Below are 19,158 nucleotides of genomic sequence, written 5' to 3'. Positions count from 1 at the left end.
GTATAACAGCTCCTGCTTCCCTTAGAATATCTATTCCAAGGATCGTGCCCTCATTATTTGGACATACCCAGAAATACACTGGAAGCTGCACTCCCCCGATTTCTAGTATTTGTGACTCACTTCTTTCTGCTTTTACTGTTTTCCCTCCTACACCCCTGATATAACTGGCCTGTCCAGTTGTTGGTAAGGGTAAGTCTGTTATTGATACCGATGCCCGTGTCCACTAACATACTGCATTGCCGTTCCCCCTAACAATGCTATTGTGTACATCCGTGGGTCACCAGCGCTGGCAGTGGAGCCCGCTGCCACATCTTTTTCTGCCCTAAGAGGCACCATTACTAGCTCTTTGATCTGATCGACAGACTGGTTACTGATGGGCTGAGTGGCTGGGTGTCTGCCATGACCTTCACCTGGGTTTTCCCCCTCCCTTTTGGACACTGTCTCCAGCCATGTCCTGATAGGCCACAGCTGTAGTACATCAACTCCTTCACTGCCTTATACCTGGTCCAGCAGTCCTTTGCTAGGTGCCCTGGCTGCTGGCAAGCAAAACAAACTCTCCAGGACATCACAGCATCTGCATGCACTATACCGACTTTACGATTTCTCTTGCCTTTTCTTTGGTCTATCTCCCTGGTCCATGAAACTATCGTAGTTGGACCCTACCGTTATGCCTAAATCTAAAACCTCCTGGTGGGCTGAGCTCAGGCCTTCCTTCAGCATTTTTAGGAAGGCTGGGATGTCCCCCCCTGGATTATCCAACCTTGAATACTCCTCATATGCTCTATATTTACGCTCTGCATAATCCATGGCTGTCTCGTCAGCTTTTTGAATCACCGCCATTATCATTCCCCAGCTACTCTCGCCTCCCCCCAGCCGCTGCCTCACTTACCCTTTAAAAGAGCGATATCTTTCTTCATTACTGGCACTCCTGGTAGTTGCCCATGTACCATCCCGCACCCCTTGGGCCATCCTGTCCCACATATTCCTCGGGCACTTCGCTTTTACCAACACATGTATATCTTTAGGGTGCATTTGGTGAATTTCAACCATTTCCTCGAGCTTACGCCAGAATTCTGAATTCCCACAGGCGACTTTAAGTGAGGGAAACTCAGACAAGATGCTCTGTTTCTCCCCGGGGTGAAGGGTTTATGAATAGTTGTAATCAAGGTCAAAGGCTGGCTTGGATCATCAGGGTTCTCAACCTGACGTTGCCTGACCTCAATAAGTGCCATTCTGGTAGATCTATCTGGGTAAAACCTCTCCCTGAGATATCCCCACACTAATGCCCAGACTACGCAAAATATAAAAGACGGGTAGCAGTTAAACAGTACATATTTAAAACCACAGAGTATGTATTCCACTATCTGCCACTTTTTGGTACCTGAACTCATGATGCCTGCTGTATTCCTTTCCATCACACCTGCAAACACGTACACTAAAATGCAGCTTCCGGAACGAGTATACACGCCCCTACTCTGGCGTCTTGAATCGTACCGTCGGTTACCACCTTTCGCAATTGGTGGTCCAAGTTAACCAAGTTAACTTGTAAAGATTCCTCACTTACATAAACACACATGCACACGCACACACTACTTTTATATCTACCAGTTCAGCTCTCCGCGTTCATGATACCTCATTTTCCCGTGTACCACCGACCGAACAGATCCAAGTATGAGTGTTATTTTAGAAAAATACTCACCAACTTAGACTGCTAGGGACACTGGCCACACGATGGGTCACGAAGTATCCCACTCCTGACACCAAAAGTTGTAGCGTGGATGAAATCACTGGACAGACAGAGTCACTGGTAGATACAAAGCAGCTTCTTTATTTGACACAAGAAGGTACAACAGACATCATACAGACGGAGACACTTTCGATGGAAAGGTCTGCTAGCCCAATAGAAACATAGAAAATAGGTGCAGGAGTAGGCCATTTGTCCCTTCGAGCCTGCACCGCCATTCAGTACGATCATGGCTGATCATCCAACTCATAACCCTGTATCTGCCTTCTCTCCATACCCCCTGATCCCTTCAGTCACAAGGGCCATATCTAACTCCCTCTTAAATATAGCCAATGAACTGGCCTCAACTGTTTCCTGTGGCAGAGAATTCCACAGATTCACCACTCTCTGTGTGAAGAAGGTTTTCCCTAATCTCAGTCCTAAAAGGCTTCCCCTTTATCCTTAAACTGTGACCCCTCGTTCTGGAACAATCTTCCTGCATCTAGCCTGTCCAATCCTTTTAGGATTTTATACGTTTCAATCAGATCCCCCCCTCAATCTTCTAAATTCCAGAGAGTACAAGCCTAGTTCATCCAGTCTTTCATCATATGAAAGTCCTGCCATCCCAGGAATCAATCTGGTGAACCTTCTTTGTACTGCCTCTATGGCAAGAATGTCTTTCCTCAGATTAGGGGACCAAAACTGCACACAATACTCCAGGTGTGGTCTCACCAAGGCCTTGTACAACTGCAGTAGTATCTCCCTGCTCCTGTACTGGAATCCTCTTACTATGAATGCCAGCATACCATTCGCCTTTTTCACCACCTGCTGTACCTGCATGCCCACTTTCAATGACTGGTGTACAATGACACCCAGGTCTTGTTGCACCTCCCCTTTTCCTAATCGACCACCATTCAGATAATAATCTGTTTTCCTGTTCTTGCCACCAAAGTGGATAACCTCACATTTATTCACATTAAATTGCATCTGCCATGAATTTGCCCACTCACCTAACCTGTCCAAGTCACCCTACATCCTCTTAGCATCCTCCTCACAGCTAACACTGCCGCCCAGCTTCGTGTCATCCACAAACTTGGAGATGCTGCATTTAGTTCCCTCGTCTTAAGTCATTAATATATATTGTAAACATCTGGGGTCCCAGCACTGAGCCTTGCGGTACCCCATTTGTCACTGCCTGCCATTCTGAAAAGGTCCCAATGTGAGCTCGATACTTATATGCTAAACACAAAAGGCAATCACTACTTACAAAGTTATAGATAATGCATAGACAATGCTTCCAAAAACTTACTCTAACACCCATTTGAATAAAAACCCACAAAAGAGCTTCAAACACCCAATCTGTGTTGGGGTGGGGGGAGAAGTGAACAAATTGTGCAAACAATGCAAAGTAAATAAATAATATTAACCACAGCGTCCCTGAAAGTAAGTCCACAGCCATAGAGCTACTGAGGCCATTGCAGCCTGCCCAGGAGTCCAGTGGTTGCAGGTCACAGCTGTGGATTCTGTTCAACATTGTGCTGGTGGCTGCAGGCCACAGCTGCAAAGTGAGTTCAGTACTGAAGCACGTTGATCAAATCGCGCAAATAGTAAATAAAAATAAACAAAACCACAAGGAGCATGATCTGCAGAGTCGCCAGAAGTGAGTCGATAGATGTGGAGTGTGTTCAGCGCTGTGGTAAGTGAAGCCCATCCAGTACAAGTCCAAGACTCCCATACCTTCCGCCCACTGGCAACAGTGAGAAGAGTTCGGTCAAATGCAGGCATGCAGTGCTGAATACCTATTCATTTTTGGCTCTTGTCCTTGTTGATTTTAATCTTGCTCAATGCTTTAATCAGCACAGAGTAACAGAACTGACCATGAGTTAGTGTTCCACCATTAAGAATCAACATAGCCTCCACCCCCAGCAATGGACGTAGCTTCATTCTCTGCTGGCATACACACCAAATCCCCCAAGAGATCAAAGAATGCCAGGTCATTTATTCGGCTCAAAAATACATCTTTAAAAGGGAAATTACAGGTTGCAGTCAATCCCAGCTCAGAAGAAGAGGTGTATTTCGAAGAAGAGGAGTAACTAGTAGTTTTTTGAGCTGTCTGCAGAATGTCACTGTTGTTCACTGGTGCCATCTTTCTGGATTTTTCACAGTGCTCAACAGAAGTTAAAAGTAAAGGCAGTAAGAGTGGAGAGAGACAGCCTTGGAGAACTAAGGAAATGAAAGAATGCATCAAAGTAAAAGCTGATGCATACAAAGTAGCCAAAGGTAGTAGGAAACTGGAAGGTTGGGAAAACCTTAAAAAGCAACAAAGAATCAATAATCAAGCAATAAGGAAAGAGATGATAGATTATGAAAGTAAACTAGCACTAAATATAAGACTGTGAAAGTTTTTATAATTACATAAGTAGAAAAGGGTGGCTAAAGTGAATGCAGGTCCCTTGAGAGATGGGAAGGGGCGATTAATATTGGATAATGTGGAAATGGCCAAAGCCTTGAACAACTATGTGGTGTAGGTCTTCACAGTGAAGGACATATCTAACATACCAAAGGGAGATGTTATATATATGATTAGAGGTAAGGACTTCGATACAATTACTGCCACTAAGGACATAGTGATGAGCAAACTAGCAGGCCTAAAGGTAGACAAGTCCCCTGGTCCTGATGGGATGTATCCCAAGGTATTGAAAAATGATGCAAGTTATTATCACAGAATTCTCTGGCAGTTTCAAAGATAGCAAATGTCATGCCACTGTTTAATAAACAATGTAGGCAAAAGGCAGGTTACTATAGGCCAGTTAGCTTAATGTCTGTAGTCAGGAAAATGCGTGAAGCTGTTATTAAGGGAAAAATAGCAAGACATCTGTTTATAAGTTGTTAAGGTAGACCCCGCATGGATTCATGAAGGGCAGATCCTGTTTGAGAAACTTACTAGATTTCTTAAAGAATATAATGAGTGCAGTGGATAGAATGGAAGAGGTGAGTATAATATACTTGGATTCCCAGAAGGCATTCACTTGGAACAGAATTAGGCCATTCAGTCTGCTCTGCCATTCCATCACGGCTGATTTATTATCCCTCTCAAGCCTATTCTCTTGCTTTCTCCCTGTAACCTTTGGTATCCTTACTGATCAAGAACCTATCAACTTCTGCTTTAAATATACTCAGTGACGTGGCTTCTGAAGATGACTGTGGCAATGAATTTTGCATTAAGGTGGCACATTAAAGACTTATCCATAAGATAAAAAGATGCATGGAGTTGGGGTGATGTATTATAGAGTGGATAAAGGACTGGTTAACCAATAGAAGGAAGTGAGTTGGGATGAGTGCATGTTTCTCTGGTTGGCAGTCAGTGGTGAGTGGAGAGATTAGTGCTGGGCCTGCAAGTGCTCACTAAATACATTAACGATTTGGAAGAGCGGCTGAGTGTAGTGTATCTAAGTTTGCTAATGACACTAAATTGAGTGGAAAAGCAAATTGCACAGAGGATGCAGAGAGATATAGATAGATTAAGTGAGTAGGCAAGGGTCTGGGTGATGAAGTTCAATGTGGATAAATGCGAGGTCATCCATTTTGGAAGGAAAAATAGAGGATCAGATTATTATTTAAAAGGTGAAAGATTGCAGCATGCTGTTCACAGAGAGCTTGTGCGTGAATTGCAAAAGTTTGGCTTGCAGGTGCAGCAGATTATCGAGGAGGCAAATTGAATGTTGGCCATCATTGCTAGAGGGATTGAATTTGAGAGCAGGGAGGTTATCCTGCACCTGTACAGGGTACTGTTGAAGCCACTTCAGGAGTAGTGCATGCAGTTCTGATCTCCTTACTTGAAGGACATAATTACTTCGGAGGCGATGCAGAGGAGGTTCACGAGGTTGAATTGTGGGGTGATGGGGTTAACCTAGAAGGTGAGATTAAGTCACCTGGGACTATACTCACTGGAATTCAGATGAATGAAGGGAGATCTTATAGAAACATACAAAATTATGAAAAGGATAAATAAAATATAGGCAGAAAAGTTGTTTCAACTGGTAAGTGTGATGAGAAATATGCATCAAGATTTGGGAGAGAAGATTTAGGATGGCGATGATGAGAAACTGCTTTTCACAGAGTAGTGTATCTGTGGAATTCTCTAACTACTGAAGCAGTAAGGGCTACCTCATTAAATATACTGAAGACAATTAATTTTGCATAGCAGAGGAATTGAGGGCATGGGGAAGAGTAGGTAGATGGAGCTGAGTCCATGGCCAGATCTTATTGAATGGCAGAGCAGGCTCGTTGGACCAAATGGCCGACTCCACCAATTTCTTGTGTTCGGATGCTCATTTCACTCTTATCTCTTAATGTGCATGACATTATATCACATGGATCAGAAACATATTAAACAGTCTGTTTTTCTATGATATATACACAAAAACACACACACACACACACACACACACACACACAGCAACATTCACAAATCAATTAATTTTCTCGGGGACTTCCACCATTTGTCCATGCAGCACCATGCTTTCTCAAGAATACAAAGCAAAAGGATGCACTTCTGCATTATAGTGCAGGCAAAGATAATTCAGAAATCAGCCTTTTCTAATAACACTCTCCTCTCCTATCAGACTCTTTCTTCTCCAGCCCTTGACCATTCCCACCCACCTGCCTTCACTTATCACCTTCCAGCTAGCCTCTTTCCTGTCCCCTCAGCTTTTTATTCTGGCATCTTCCCTCTTTCTTTAGTCATGCAGAATGGTCTCAGCCTGAAATGTCAACTGTTTTTCATAGATACTGCCTGGCCTGAGTTCTTCCTGCATTATATGTGTATTACTTTGGATTTCCAGCATCTGCAGACTTTGTCTTGTATGTAAGTGAGTTGTTCACAGATCTCCCATTTTCTATTCTGTGGAAGAATGGACCTGCATGAGCAAGCAGTGGAGGTGCCCACTCGTGATTTTTGATGATGCAGTGTTCCCGGAGCTTTGTCTTCCTTTAGCTCTGACTTTGACTTGTTAGCTGTGCAGACTGGAAAATCTGAAATAAACCTATCGAATGATCAAGCTTTAGAATGCTGCTCAAAACTGACACACTGACCAAACATAATCTCAATATTTTCTTGTGTTTTGCTGAGCTATCAACAAGAATGTGCAATTTCCATTAGTAAGCACCTCAAGGGCTTACTCGGAGTATTTCTGAACAAGCAAAGCACATACCAAAAGCTTTACAGAGAGCTGGCTTTTAAAGTGTGTGTTGCATGAGCATTAAGGTGCAATCCCAGAGTTCAGCAGCTGAAGATATTGAGTGATTAAATATCTGGAATCCAAAAGAAGCGCCAATATCACTAGTTTTCGGAGGTAGACGATGATGGGCAGATGAGAACAAGTGAAGAAATTCAACAAAACCGAATATTGAAAAGCTGGATGTGTCAATTAATCTCCTCTTTTACCAGATATTTACATGGGAGCCTTTTCCACCATTTATATTTTCTTAAATTGTGCTTTCAATCCTAGGACTGCTTTTGTTAATTGTGGGTGGGTGATTCCAGCAACATGCCAGAAATTTGAAAGAGTTTAGAGAGCAGAAGTGAGTGTAGTCTCTCTTGGTAAAAAGGTGCTTGGAAAGCTGAAAGGTCTGAAAGTAGATAGGTCACCTGGACCAGATGAATTACACCCCATTGTTCTGGAAAAAGTAGTTGAAGAGATTATCTATGCATTAGTAATGATCTTTCAAGAATCATTAGATTCTGGAATGTTCCCAGAGGAATGGAAAATTGAAGTGTCCCTCCACACTTTAAGAAGAGAGAGGCAAAACACAGAAGTTATAAGTCAGTTAGGCTGATGTCAAATGTTGAAGTAATAAGGATAAGGTTTTTGGGTACTTGGAAACACGTGATAAAATGGGCCAAAGGCAGCCTGGCTTCCATAAGGAGAAATCTTGTCTGCCAAATCTGTTGGAATTCTTTGAGGAAGTAATAGGCAGGGGTAGACAAAATAGATTCAATTGATCTTATTTACTTGGACTTTCAAAAGGCCTTTGACAAGGTGCCGTACGTGATGCTGCTAAACAAGATAGAGCCTCTGATATTACAGGAAATATACTACCATGGATAGAAGATTGGCCGATCAGCAGAAGGCAAATAGTGGCAATAAACTGGGCCTTTACTGGTTGGCTGCCAGTGACTAATGGTATTCCACAGGGGATGGTGTTGGGCCTCCTCTTTTCACATTATATGGATGACAGAATTGATGGATTTGGGGCCAAGTTTGTAGATGATACAAAGATAGGAGGGGCAGATAATGTTGAGGAAACAGAGAGTGTGCAGAAGGACTTGCACAGATGAGGAGAATGGGCAAAGAGGTGATAGATGGAATGCAGCATAGAGATGTATATTGTCCTGCACTTTGGTACAAGGAATAAAGGTGGACTTTTCTAAATGGGTGTAAATTCAGAAATGAGAGCTACAAAAAACTTTTGGACTCCCAGTGCAGGAGTTTATAAAGGTTAACCTGCTGGTAGAGTCGGTAGTAAAGAAAACATGCAATGTTAAGCAACGCACACAAAATCCTGGAGGAACTCAGCAGGCCAGGCAGCATGTATGGAAAAAAGTATGTTTTGGGCTGAGGCCCTTCATCAGGCCTGGGGGGAAAAAAAGAAGGATATAATGCTGAGGCTCTAAAAGCCATTGGTCAGATTATATTTGGAGTATTGTGAGCAGTTTTGGACCCCCATATCCAATAGAACGAGCTATTCAAGTGCAAAAAGATTTGTTTGTTTTATCAACTACACAAAAGCATTTGATAAAGTGAAGCACAATAAGTTATTTGAAATATTACAGGAAACTCTAGATCTAGATTCAAAAGACCTCTGCCTAATCAGAAATCTGTACTGGGAACAAACTGCCGCTGTAAGAATAGATGGAGAAGTGAGTCAGTTTACGAAAACCAAGAGAAGCATTAGACAAGGGTATGTTTTCTCCCCTGATTTATTTAATGTGTACAGTAAAACAATATTACAAAAAATAAGAGACATCTTGGAAATCAGAGTTGGTGGTGAAAACATCAATAATTTCAGATATGGAGATGATACTGTGTTAATTGCAAGTACGGAGGAAGAACTACAAAACTTAATTGATACAGTTGTTGAAGAAAGTACAAAAATGGGTCTATCTATCAATTGCAAAAAGGTAGAATGTATGGTGATATCCAAAAAGAAGGAGAATCCTATCTGCAGGCTGAGAATAAACAGGGAAGACATAAAACAGGTTAAGAACTTTTGCTACTTAGGAAGCTGGGTGACATCAGATGGCAGGTGTGACATGGACATCAAAAGAAGAATAGGGATGGCAAAAGACACCTTTACGAGAATGAAGAGTATACTGACCAATATTAAACTAGGCATGACAACCTGCCTCAGAGTACTGAAATGTTACATTTATCCAGTTATGTTATATGGCTCAGAATGTTGGACAATATCTAGTAACATGAGGAAACGAATTGAAGCAGCAGAGATGTGGTTTTTGAGGAGGATACAAAGAATATCATGGACAAAACGAATATCTAACAAGGATGTCATGAACAGAGCAAACACAGAAAGAGGAATAATGTATGAGATCATGAAAAGGCAACATAACTTCATTGGACATATGATTAGGAAAGAAGAGTTAGAATGCACGGTAATTATGAGAAAGATTGAAGGGAAGAAAGCAAGAGGAAGACAAAGACAAGTGATGATGGAGACAGCAGCCAGAGAACTGGAAATGAATACCAATGAATTGATCCACTTGACCCAAAACAGGAGTGTGTGGGCCATGGCAGTCAAAGCTCAAACTGGGCATGGCACCTGATGATGATGATATCCAAGAAAGGATGTACTGGGGTTGGAGAGAGTCCAGAGGAGGCCTACAAGAATTTTAATCCCAGGAATGAAAGAGTTAATGTATGAGGAATGTTTGAAATCTCTGGGTCTGTACTCACTGGAGTTTAGAAAAATGAGGGAAGAGCTCATTGCTGAATATTGAAAGGCTTGGATAAAGTGGACAAAGGGAGAATGTTTCCAATAGTAGGAAAGTCTAGGACCAGAAGGCACAGTTTCAGAATAGAGGGGTGTCCCTGTGTCCCTTTTGAACAGAAATGAGGAAGAATTGCTTTAATCAGAGGGTTGTGAATCTGTGCAACTCATTGCCACAAACAGCTGTGGAGGCGCAAGTTATTGATATATTTAAAGCAGAGCTTGATAGGTTGTTGATTAGTAAGGGCATCAAAGATTATGGAGAGAAGGCAGGAGAATGGGTTTGAGAGAGAAATAAGCTGTGCTCAAATAGTAGAGTCAACTCATCGGGCCAAACAGCTTAATTCTACTCCTGTGTCATATAGTCTCATGGTGTTATCTAATGTCATGGGTTCTTCATAGCAACTTTGACTTAGAAGTCCATGCCTGAACTTCATCCAATACAAGCATCATTGAATACCATAGATCTTTCCCATAGCACACACCCCAACTGCTAAAGGCAATAAAGTTTTAAAAACCAAAATGTTGAAAATACACAGCAAGTCAGGCAGCATCTACGGAGAGATCAGTGGAGCTAAAGGTTCAAGTCAATTGCCTTGTTCAGGAGAAGGATCAGCAATCTGAAGTAGATGGATCAGATCAAGGCAGGATACTAGTTTTAAAGTTTTTAAATCTGATTATGCCTGAAATTAAAGGCTATTATTCAAATATTACAAGCAAATACTTCTAATGGCATTTAGCGTTTCTATCTGGTTACTAATTATATTTATGAAAGGTGAAAACCATGTACTGTTCTAATGGTATCTGGGGACATACTAAATCTTATACTTTAGTATCAGAGTTTGATGGCAATCCAGACTTGCACCGCATTAATGGTGATCAGGAACAGTGCAGACCTTACAGAACAGTAACGGGGACAATTCATTTCTCACACTGCATTAGTCGTGTTCACTCTTCAGTTGAAGTCTTGCCTGGCAGTTAATTTGTTTTCAGGGGACTTGGTCCAAATCTTGTGTCGCTGTAATAATGTTCAAAGTTTTAATTTGAACTTTGTGCATTAATTGCATTTAAACACTTTAGTGATACATATTCCACTCATAGTGCTCAAAGTTTACCTAAGGAAAAAGTCTCATTTTAGGTTGGTAGAATCAAGCAGTTTGCCATTATGACGGGTCTGAGTGCTAGATTCATTTCACCAACAAAGGAACAAGAAAAATGTAACATTTTATCTGTACTGCTGGTTCTTGTAAAAGCATAAAATAGTATTTCCAAATATATATTGTTTTTTGTTTTCTTCCAGGAAATGCTGGGAGAGCTTTTTACTCCTGTGGAAACACCTGAGGCTCCCAACAGGGGGTTCTTTAAAGGGTTGTTTGGTGGTGGTGCCCAGTCACTGGACAGGGAAGAACTTTGTAAGTACAATGGCATGATGACAAAATAAATAATGCACATAAATATTCATCCTTGAGTGTGTACTGTCAGTTGAATTGTCTAAAGTCTCTGGTGATTTCCTTTGTTTCAAGCAGGGAAAAATAGTAAGTCAATTGCCTGTACCCAGATTGATTAATATATAAGTTTTAAAGCAGAGATACAGAAAGAAACAAAAGTAGAAAAAGATCAGTGCCCTTAGCATTGTGTTTAAAATGAACTACCTTTGCAATTTCTGTCGGTTGAGTATATGGCTTCAGTTTTTGTAACTGTAGGCTCTGCTTTTGAGATTAAGTGGAGGAAAGAAAATGCAGACATTGTGAGAACAGGAAAACTCATTCAGGTACAGGATCTCTGGAAAGCCATCTCACGGACGAAGTGTCAATTCGGAGTTAAACTTGAACTTGACAGGATGCTCGACAGTTGTGGCAGGGCTTAAATGTTATCACTTCTTATTAAGTAAAATCAAGTGACAGAAACAACAACAGGGCTTCGCTTCCAGAAGAGCTGTAACCATCAAAATATGGAGGAACCATCACGAACTCTCATAGCCCCCAGTGATCCTGTGATTTCAGTTTCTGAGACCAGCATGTGAGCAGCCTTCAGAAGGGTGAACCCACAAAAAGTATCTGGCCCAGATAGGGTACCAGGCCAAGTACTAAAGATTTGTGCTGGTCAACTGGCTGGAGTGTTCACTAAGATCTTTAACCTTTCACTTCAGCAGTCTGAGCTTCCCACCTACTTCAAGCAGACTTCACATACTGCTGCCTCAGAAGAACATGTTAATTGCATTAAATACTATTGTCCAGCAACACATTGACAGTGATGAAATATTTAGAGAGGTTCATGATGCAACATGTCAGCTCCTGAGAAGCGACTTGGATCCACTCCCATTTGCCTACCAGAGCAACATCCACAACAAAGGTGCACACATCAGGATGCTCTTTATCGACTGCAGTTCGGCATTCAATACCATCATCCCCTCAAAACTAATCAATAAGCTTGAAGACCTGGTCTCAATACCGCCTTGTGCAAGTGGATCCTCTATTTTCTCACTTGCAAACCCCAGTCAGTTCAGTTCAGCAACAACGTTGCCTCCACAATCTCCACCAGCGCAGATACACCACAAAGCTCTACTTGCTTTGCCCTTATACTTTTGTGGCTAAGCACAACTCCAATGCCATATTCAAGTTTGATGATAGGCCAAATAGAAGGTGACAAATCAGCATATATGAAGGAGACTGCGAATCTGGCCGAGTGATGCCACAACAGCAGCCTCTCACTCTCAATGTCAGCAGAAACAAGGTGACTCCAGGAGGAGAAAACCAGAGGTCCATGAGCCAGTCCTCATCAGAGAATCAGGTGGAGAAGATCAGCAGCTTTAAATTCCTCAGGGTTATCATTACAGAGAACCTATCCTGGGCTCAGCATGTAAGCACAATTATGAAGAAAGCATTACAACACCTCTACTTGCTTAGGAGTTTGCAAAGATGCAGCATGACATCTAAAATTTTGACAGACGTTCTATAGATGTGTGGTAGATGTATATTGACTGGCTGCATTACAGCCTGGTATGAAAACACTAATGCCCTTGAAAAGAAAATCCTACATAAAGAAGTGGATATGGCCCAGTCCATCACGGGTAAAGCCATTCCCACCATTAAGCACATGTACATGAAGCATTGTCGCAGGAAAGTAGCATCCATCATCAAGGACCCCCACCACCCAGGACACACTCTCTTCTCACTGCTGCCATCAGGAGGAAGAAGGTACAGGAGCCTCAAAATTCACACCACCAGGTTCAGGATCAGTCATTACCCCTCAACCATCAGGCCAAAGGGGATAACTTCACTCAACTTTACTTGCCCCATTATTGAAATGTTCCCACAACCTTTGGGCTTGTTTTCAAGGGCTCCTCATCTCATATTCTTGATATTTAATGCTATTTATTTGTTACTATTTCTTTCTTTTTGTATTTGCAGTTTGTTATCTTTTGCACTCTGGTTGAACACCCAAGTTGGCGGGTCTTTCGTTGATTCTATTATGGTTATTATTCTATTATGGATTTATTGAGCATGCCACAAGAAATTGAATCTCGGGGTTGTATATGGTGACATATATGTACTTTAATAATAAATTTACTTTTAAATTTAAACATACAGTATATCTGAATGCATGTAGGATTGCAGTGACAAGAAAGGAGGAGAGTTGGTCCAATGTCAGGCTATATGAAATGGAAGCAGGAGTATATCCACTTAAGCCAGCTCTGGTGTTCAATGATGACTGATTAGATTGGGCTGTGTTCCACCTTCTTCCCTGATTCCCATAATTTTTGACTTCTCTGTAGTCCCAAAGACTTGAATATACCTAACAACTTGATCTACAACTTGACCTAGCTTGGAGAGTTCCAACAGTTCATGACCTAGAGAAGTGGTCACCCTAAATGGATATCATATCCTAAATTGTCGTGAACCTAGAATCCCTCCACTAAGGGAGTTACCTTCGCATCACCTATTTTGCAAACATTTATAGAATCTTGCATCCTTCAATATATCACTTGTGATTCTCAACTCCAATGTCTGTAGACCTAGCCTCCTTAATTCATTCCCATAAGATGCTCTTCATTTCTTGCAGCCATTCTCGGTACTGTCTCCACTGCATATGTGTAACTCCCCAACTACAGTTCTCCAAAGGCACATTTAATCATTGCAAGGCTTTCTTACTTTTATACACCATCCCTGTTTGACTCTACACCCCTTTCTGGGTGTTAGCCCTTTTTTCCCCACTGTCAATAAAACTGACCACAGGGAACCAAGTTGTTTCATCTTGGTCATTAATAAAAATAGTAAATAATTGAGGATTCAACACTGATCTGTGGGACACCCCATTTATTTGGGCTTCCCAAGCTGAAATTGATCCATTTATCTCAACAATGTTTTCAGTTAGTTAATTTTATAGCTGTGTCGATCCCATGAGCTCCTGCTTTATGCATTAATATGGTACTTCATGAAATTATTTTTGGAAATATAAATACATTGCTGTATTTTCCCTTAAATCCACTGTTAGTTTTTTAACCTCTGGTAGAGGAAGCAATGGTTAGCATGGAGGTATAAGGAAATAATGAGAGATAAGACAAAAGTATGAAGAGAATAGGATGGGATAAAATATGTATGAGTGCTTCTGATTTGGCAGCTTTTTCTTTCCCTTTTGACCAAATTTGATATAATACATTGACAAAAATACTGCTTAAAGGAACTATGAGCTAGGGTTAAATTTGTGGGTTGCTAGATGGCACGGGTTGGTGGGCCAGAAAGCTTGTTCTGCACTGCATTTCTAAAACAAAATATAAAAATAAATAAAAATATTGCCTCCGTCAGTATATCCCTTAGGATGGCTGGTCTGTCAACCGAAAATTCTGCCCTTGTTGAGTGAGTGATTTTCTAAGATCTGAATTTAGACCAGAATAGCATTCACATGACATAGATCACATGTGTTGAATTGGAGCCTCAAGATATTAGTAGTAAACATTGGATATGGAAACCATTTCATTCCCCAATACTCACAGCCACAACATAGATGGTAGAAAAAAATAGCTCTCTATGCTAAATTATTATACTAGATATATGTTTTGTATTATTTTAAAATATAATTTCTGAACATGACATTGCCATTTTCAAAACCAATTTACTTAATTTGACCTCAGGATTACATCTAATTTATCTTTTAAATGTTTTTTTTCTCCCTCCCCCTCCTGCACCAGTTGGTGAATCTGCAGCAGGGAAAGCCTCAAGGAGCCTGGCTCAGCACATTCCAGGGACTGGTGGAATTGAAGGGGTCAAAGGAGCAGCATCTGGTGTTGCGGGAGAGTTGGCTCGGGCCAGGATAGCACTTGATGAAAGAGGCCAGAAGCTGAGTGAGCTAGAAGAGCGAACGGCAGCCTTGTTATACAGTGCCGATACCTTCTCTAAACATGCTCATGAGGTAAGGTCTGTGTATTAGTGGCAAGAGTCTCCTCTTGTTATCTTTTGACTCATAGTTTTCCAAAGTTCGCAAAGGGAACTTGCAGATACTACACTTAAGTACTTTATTGTCTTCATGCTGTATGCATTCTGAGCTCATGGTCAGTGCATCTAAATGCAAATACTTTCTTTTTATTTTTTACTGGGAAATGCTGCCTTTTTTTCTCCCCCATCCTCTCAGTGAATTGATTGAATATTAAATACTCGGTGACATAAGACCTATCTCATCACTTAAGGAAAATACTAATTTTGTTTTCCTATTTCGTCTTGCATGATGTGAATTGTGTTGTGAAACTCCATCACTTGTCAGAATAGGTTTGTTTTTCTTCTCAGGGTGAGCTTTACCGTATACTTAAATCTCCATGTAAAATCTCTTTTAATCATAAATTCATTAATAAAAACAACTGACCTTGATCTTACCATGCTGTGCCGTCCCTGAATTCATCCATTTAAAAAATGGGCTTAATTACACAGCACCTTTCAAGATCCACGGCATTTTAATCACTTACAGTCAATGAAGTTCTGCTTGTAATCACAGATATTTTCTGGCAATGCAGTGGCCAATTCGTAAACAATACTGCAATGTAATAATGACTCTTAATATCTTGCAATCCCATCTCAATGTATTGAATTCTAGTCATTCCAAAGGCAATTTCAAACCCCAAATCTTTTCCTTCCTGTTTTTACTACTGAGTTTTACTGTTTTGGTTCACCTCTTTCATGAGAAGAGGTCAAATAAATTCCTACTATTCACTGCCTCTATCTGTAATCATGTTTTGCTTTTGTTGAATCTTATTTTGGAACATTCCCAGAACAATTTAGTTCCAACTTATTGAGAGACCAAAGAATGAGCCATCATGAGGCATTAAATAGTGTTATTGTGTTTCATCTGGGATCATTAAAAAAATGACTTTTGAGAGAAGGAATCAATTTTTGTCATAAATTTTATATTCTGCCTTCCGCCCACAGTTCTCCTTGAGAACTGCAAGGAATAATTTGAAAGGTGCTGCAGAATGCAGTGAAGAAGGGGAAGAGCTGAAAAAAGGACACAGGGGAAGCTGTTAATTATATGGTTCTACAGCTGGTTTAAAATCATGTTCAGAAGAAAACATGTTTGCCTCACCTTTAACCTTAGATGATTGAGAGTCTCAAAAGTCTGTTCCTGAAGTTATGTTTTTTATGTTTTCTTTTCAGATGATGTTAAAGTGCAAAGATAAGAAGTGGTACCAGTTTTGAACACCTTGATCCAACATCATTTAAATACTTCAGCTGGAAGGAGGTTATCCATAGATGATTCTCCCTCTTCATTTATTTCTGCAGGACAGGAGGTTCATCTTTGAGTATTGCTGTTTCCTAGCACAACTGATAAACTTTTTCCCTCGGTCACATTGCTTTAAACTGAGGAGGAAACTGAAAACTTGCAACCTGAAGATGTTTTCTACTGGAGCTGTGGGTTGGTGCACAGTGTGGGACCTGACCTGAGCAGGGAACAAGGGGCAGTGCTGGGTTTTATGTCTTATTTCACACGCCAAATGTTTTGTGCTGTTGTCTCTGGCAGTGTTTCACCCATAAAACTATAAATGTAATCCAGATGCCAGTAAATGCAAAACAAGAGGATAAATACGTGTAGCAAAGTATTGCATTGAAAATCCAAACAATGATTTACTTCTGGTTCAAGAAATTAATTTGCACATTATTAGTTCGGTGTACTGAGCTTGGTGATAACAGTTTGCAGTTTGTGTCTAACTCTGATCAGATAATTCTCATTTGTGTCTGATGCTAATTAGATAATGGTGTGTGTCCACTGGCTGGATACAGTGAGTTTAGGTGATGTTGTTTCGTAGTTAGTGCTGATTGATTGATACTGGTTTGTCTCTGGCAATAATGAATGATTTCATTTTCTGTCTAATACTGGTTGAATGAATAATGATTTGAGGTTTGGTTTTGTTTTAATTGACTATAGATGCAGTTCATTTTTTTTTAATAAGTAACCTGCCTGTGCAGTTACTCATTCAAAAAGCAGTTTGTAATTAGATTTTATTATGTAGCCCCACCTACTATTGACAATTGTCAATAATGCAAATCCTTTGAGCTATAGTAACAACTTTTTAAAATAAATTGACCATCACTGGTTTAGAGTCATGAAATAATTATACAAAATAAATTAAATCTCAATTATAGTATTATGGTGCCAGATTAAATATACATTATTTATTGTGCTAAATCCCAGCCTAGTTAACCAGATCTTGCTATATGAATTGTTACTGTTTGGTAGTCAAACATCTGTAGCATAGTTTGGAGTGCCATGGAAGTATTTTTTTACCCTTGTTCTTCAGGGAATAAATTGCAGACAACAACAAATTACTTTCCTGACAAACTATATTTGAAACCAAAGGGAAGGAGAGGGCATGTTGACATTGTTTATGGAATGAGAGAAAGTTGGATTGGTCTAATTGTTTGTTGCCAGAAAATTAGGCTGCAGTGGAATCTTACGTTTGCTTTTGAAAAATACCTAGTGCCACTGTAGACATGGAATATCCAACAGAATTTGGAACTTATTTTTATTAAGTAAAGACTAGTTCTGATTCCTGTTCAGTCACTGTACATTATTAGTGTATTGTCACATTCCATGTTGCAGTACATAAGATGTAATACTTTGGGATTAACCATATTTGAAGATTAATGGAATGCACTTGCAAAAGTTGATTATAACTGTTTCCCCTTTCTGTTTTTGTACATTTTTAAAAGTTCACCACCTCCAGTCACTTTGCTTTAGATGCAGTGCGTGTGTCTGTGTGTGTGTGTGTGTGTGTGTGTGTGTGTTTGTGTGTGTGTGTGTGAGAGAGAGATGTTTGCAGCCTTTCCTCTTCATGATCATTGCACATATTCAACTTGGGTCTTGTGAGAGAAATTGAAGGCTGAGAAAGAAAGATGCTGGCTTCCACAGAAACAGCTGTTCATTTAATAATGAAACCTAGACTTGATATTGGTGGAGTCCCACTGTCATAAGTGCCCACACAGTAGAACTATTCCTCACAAACCTCAGCAGCCACAGAGTCCAGATCAACGCAGCAAATTACTATGCTTTTAAAATGTAGGCTATTAGAAATTCACAGGAGTTTGTTTCATGATGAAATTCTAATCTGCAATCAATATAAAATGTTGATTGCCAAGAGCATGGTTGTCTTCAAGACAGAAATGTTTACTTGTGTTATCATTGTAGCCATGCTTTTCATGTTCAGATCTTTTGGGGTTTATTTTGTATGTCATTTACATTCCCTTTTGTTTACAGTGTATATTTTTTCTTCGTTTTTAGTATCTCATTGAAATCTGGAGCACCTCTTTTAGAGTGGCTGCTGCCTGGACTGTCCTCTCTCCCCTGATTATGATGGCACAATGCTCCTAACAAGGGGAGTTGTGCATGTGCAAGGGTCTTTATCCTCTTGATTAGCATTTCAGGATTTCTTTAATGAAACAAATTTCTTTTCAGCATATTTGAAAATATATAAATATGAAGTATATGTGTTGAGAAATATATTTCCTTAAATATGTTTTCATTGTAGGGTCTGTACTTCATTTCCTTGATCTTTTGATGGAAATGCACGAAATTTACTGCTGTTTGTGTGTTACCCGTGATGTGCATCAAGTCTCTCTGAGTGTTCTGTTAAATTAAAAGCTAATGAAGTTGAATTTGCTGAGTACTTCTGCCAAATTGTAATGTTTTTTCCTGAAAATTGTTTTTCTAAAAAAAAATTAAAATATCCAATCTAGCTGACAAATTTGAAAGTGTTTGTTTCCAAAGCACTTGATTCATAGTGTATTATACAGCCACAGACACACATGTGGCTTTGTAGTTTCATTACCTTTAAACCACCCTCTCCTCCCACCAGTCTTTTCCATCCAAGTGGATCAGACCTTGAACTTATCTGTCTTTGTTCTTGAGATGCAGGTGGCACTGACACAGCCCATTCCTTGGGTCTT

General features: G+C 40.3%; 1 protein-coding gene across 4 annotated transcripts in view; it reads left to right on the top strand.

Moving 5' to 3' along the window:
- Window positions 1–18,949, top strand: part of LOC134350717 (syntaxin-binding protein 5) — a 238,902-nt gene extending 219,953 nt beyond the window's left edge. For all 4 annotated transcript variants that reach the window (XM_063056323.1, XM_063056321.1, XM_063056324.1 and 1 more), the window contains 3 exons: window positions 11,031–11,142; window positions 14,919–15,139; window positions 16,372–18,949. In XM_063056323.1, coding sequence (XP_062912393.1) covers window positions 11,031–11,142; window positions 14,919–15,139; window positions 16,372–16,413 — 375 coding nt within the window. In that variant the 3' untranslated portion in view covers window positions 16,414–18,949. The remainder of the gene's footprint in view (window positions 1–11,030; window positions 11,143–14,918; window positions 15,140–16,371) is intronic.
- The last annotated feature ends 209 nt before the right edge of the window (window positions 18,950–19,158 follow it).

Source organism: Mobula hypostoma, chromosome 8 (assembly GCF_963921235.1).
Source record: "Mobula hypostoma chromosome 8, sMobHyp1.1, whole genome shotgun sequence".
Classification (NCBI taxonomy): domain Eukaryota; kingdom Metazoa; phylum Chordata; class Chondrichthyes; order Myliobatiformes; family Myliobatidae; genus Mobula; species Mobula hypostoma.
This window is presented reverse-complemented; position numbering and strand designations above follow the sequence as displayed.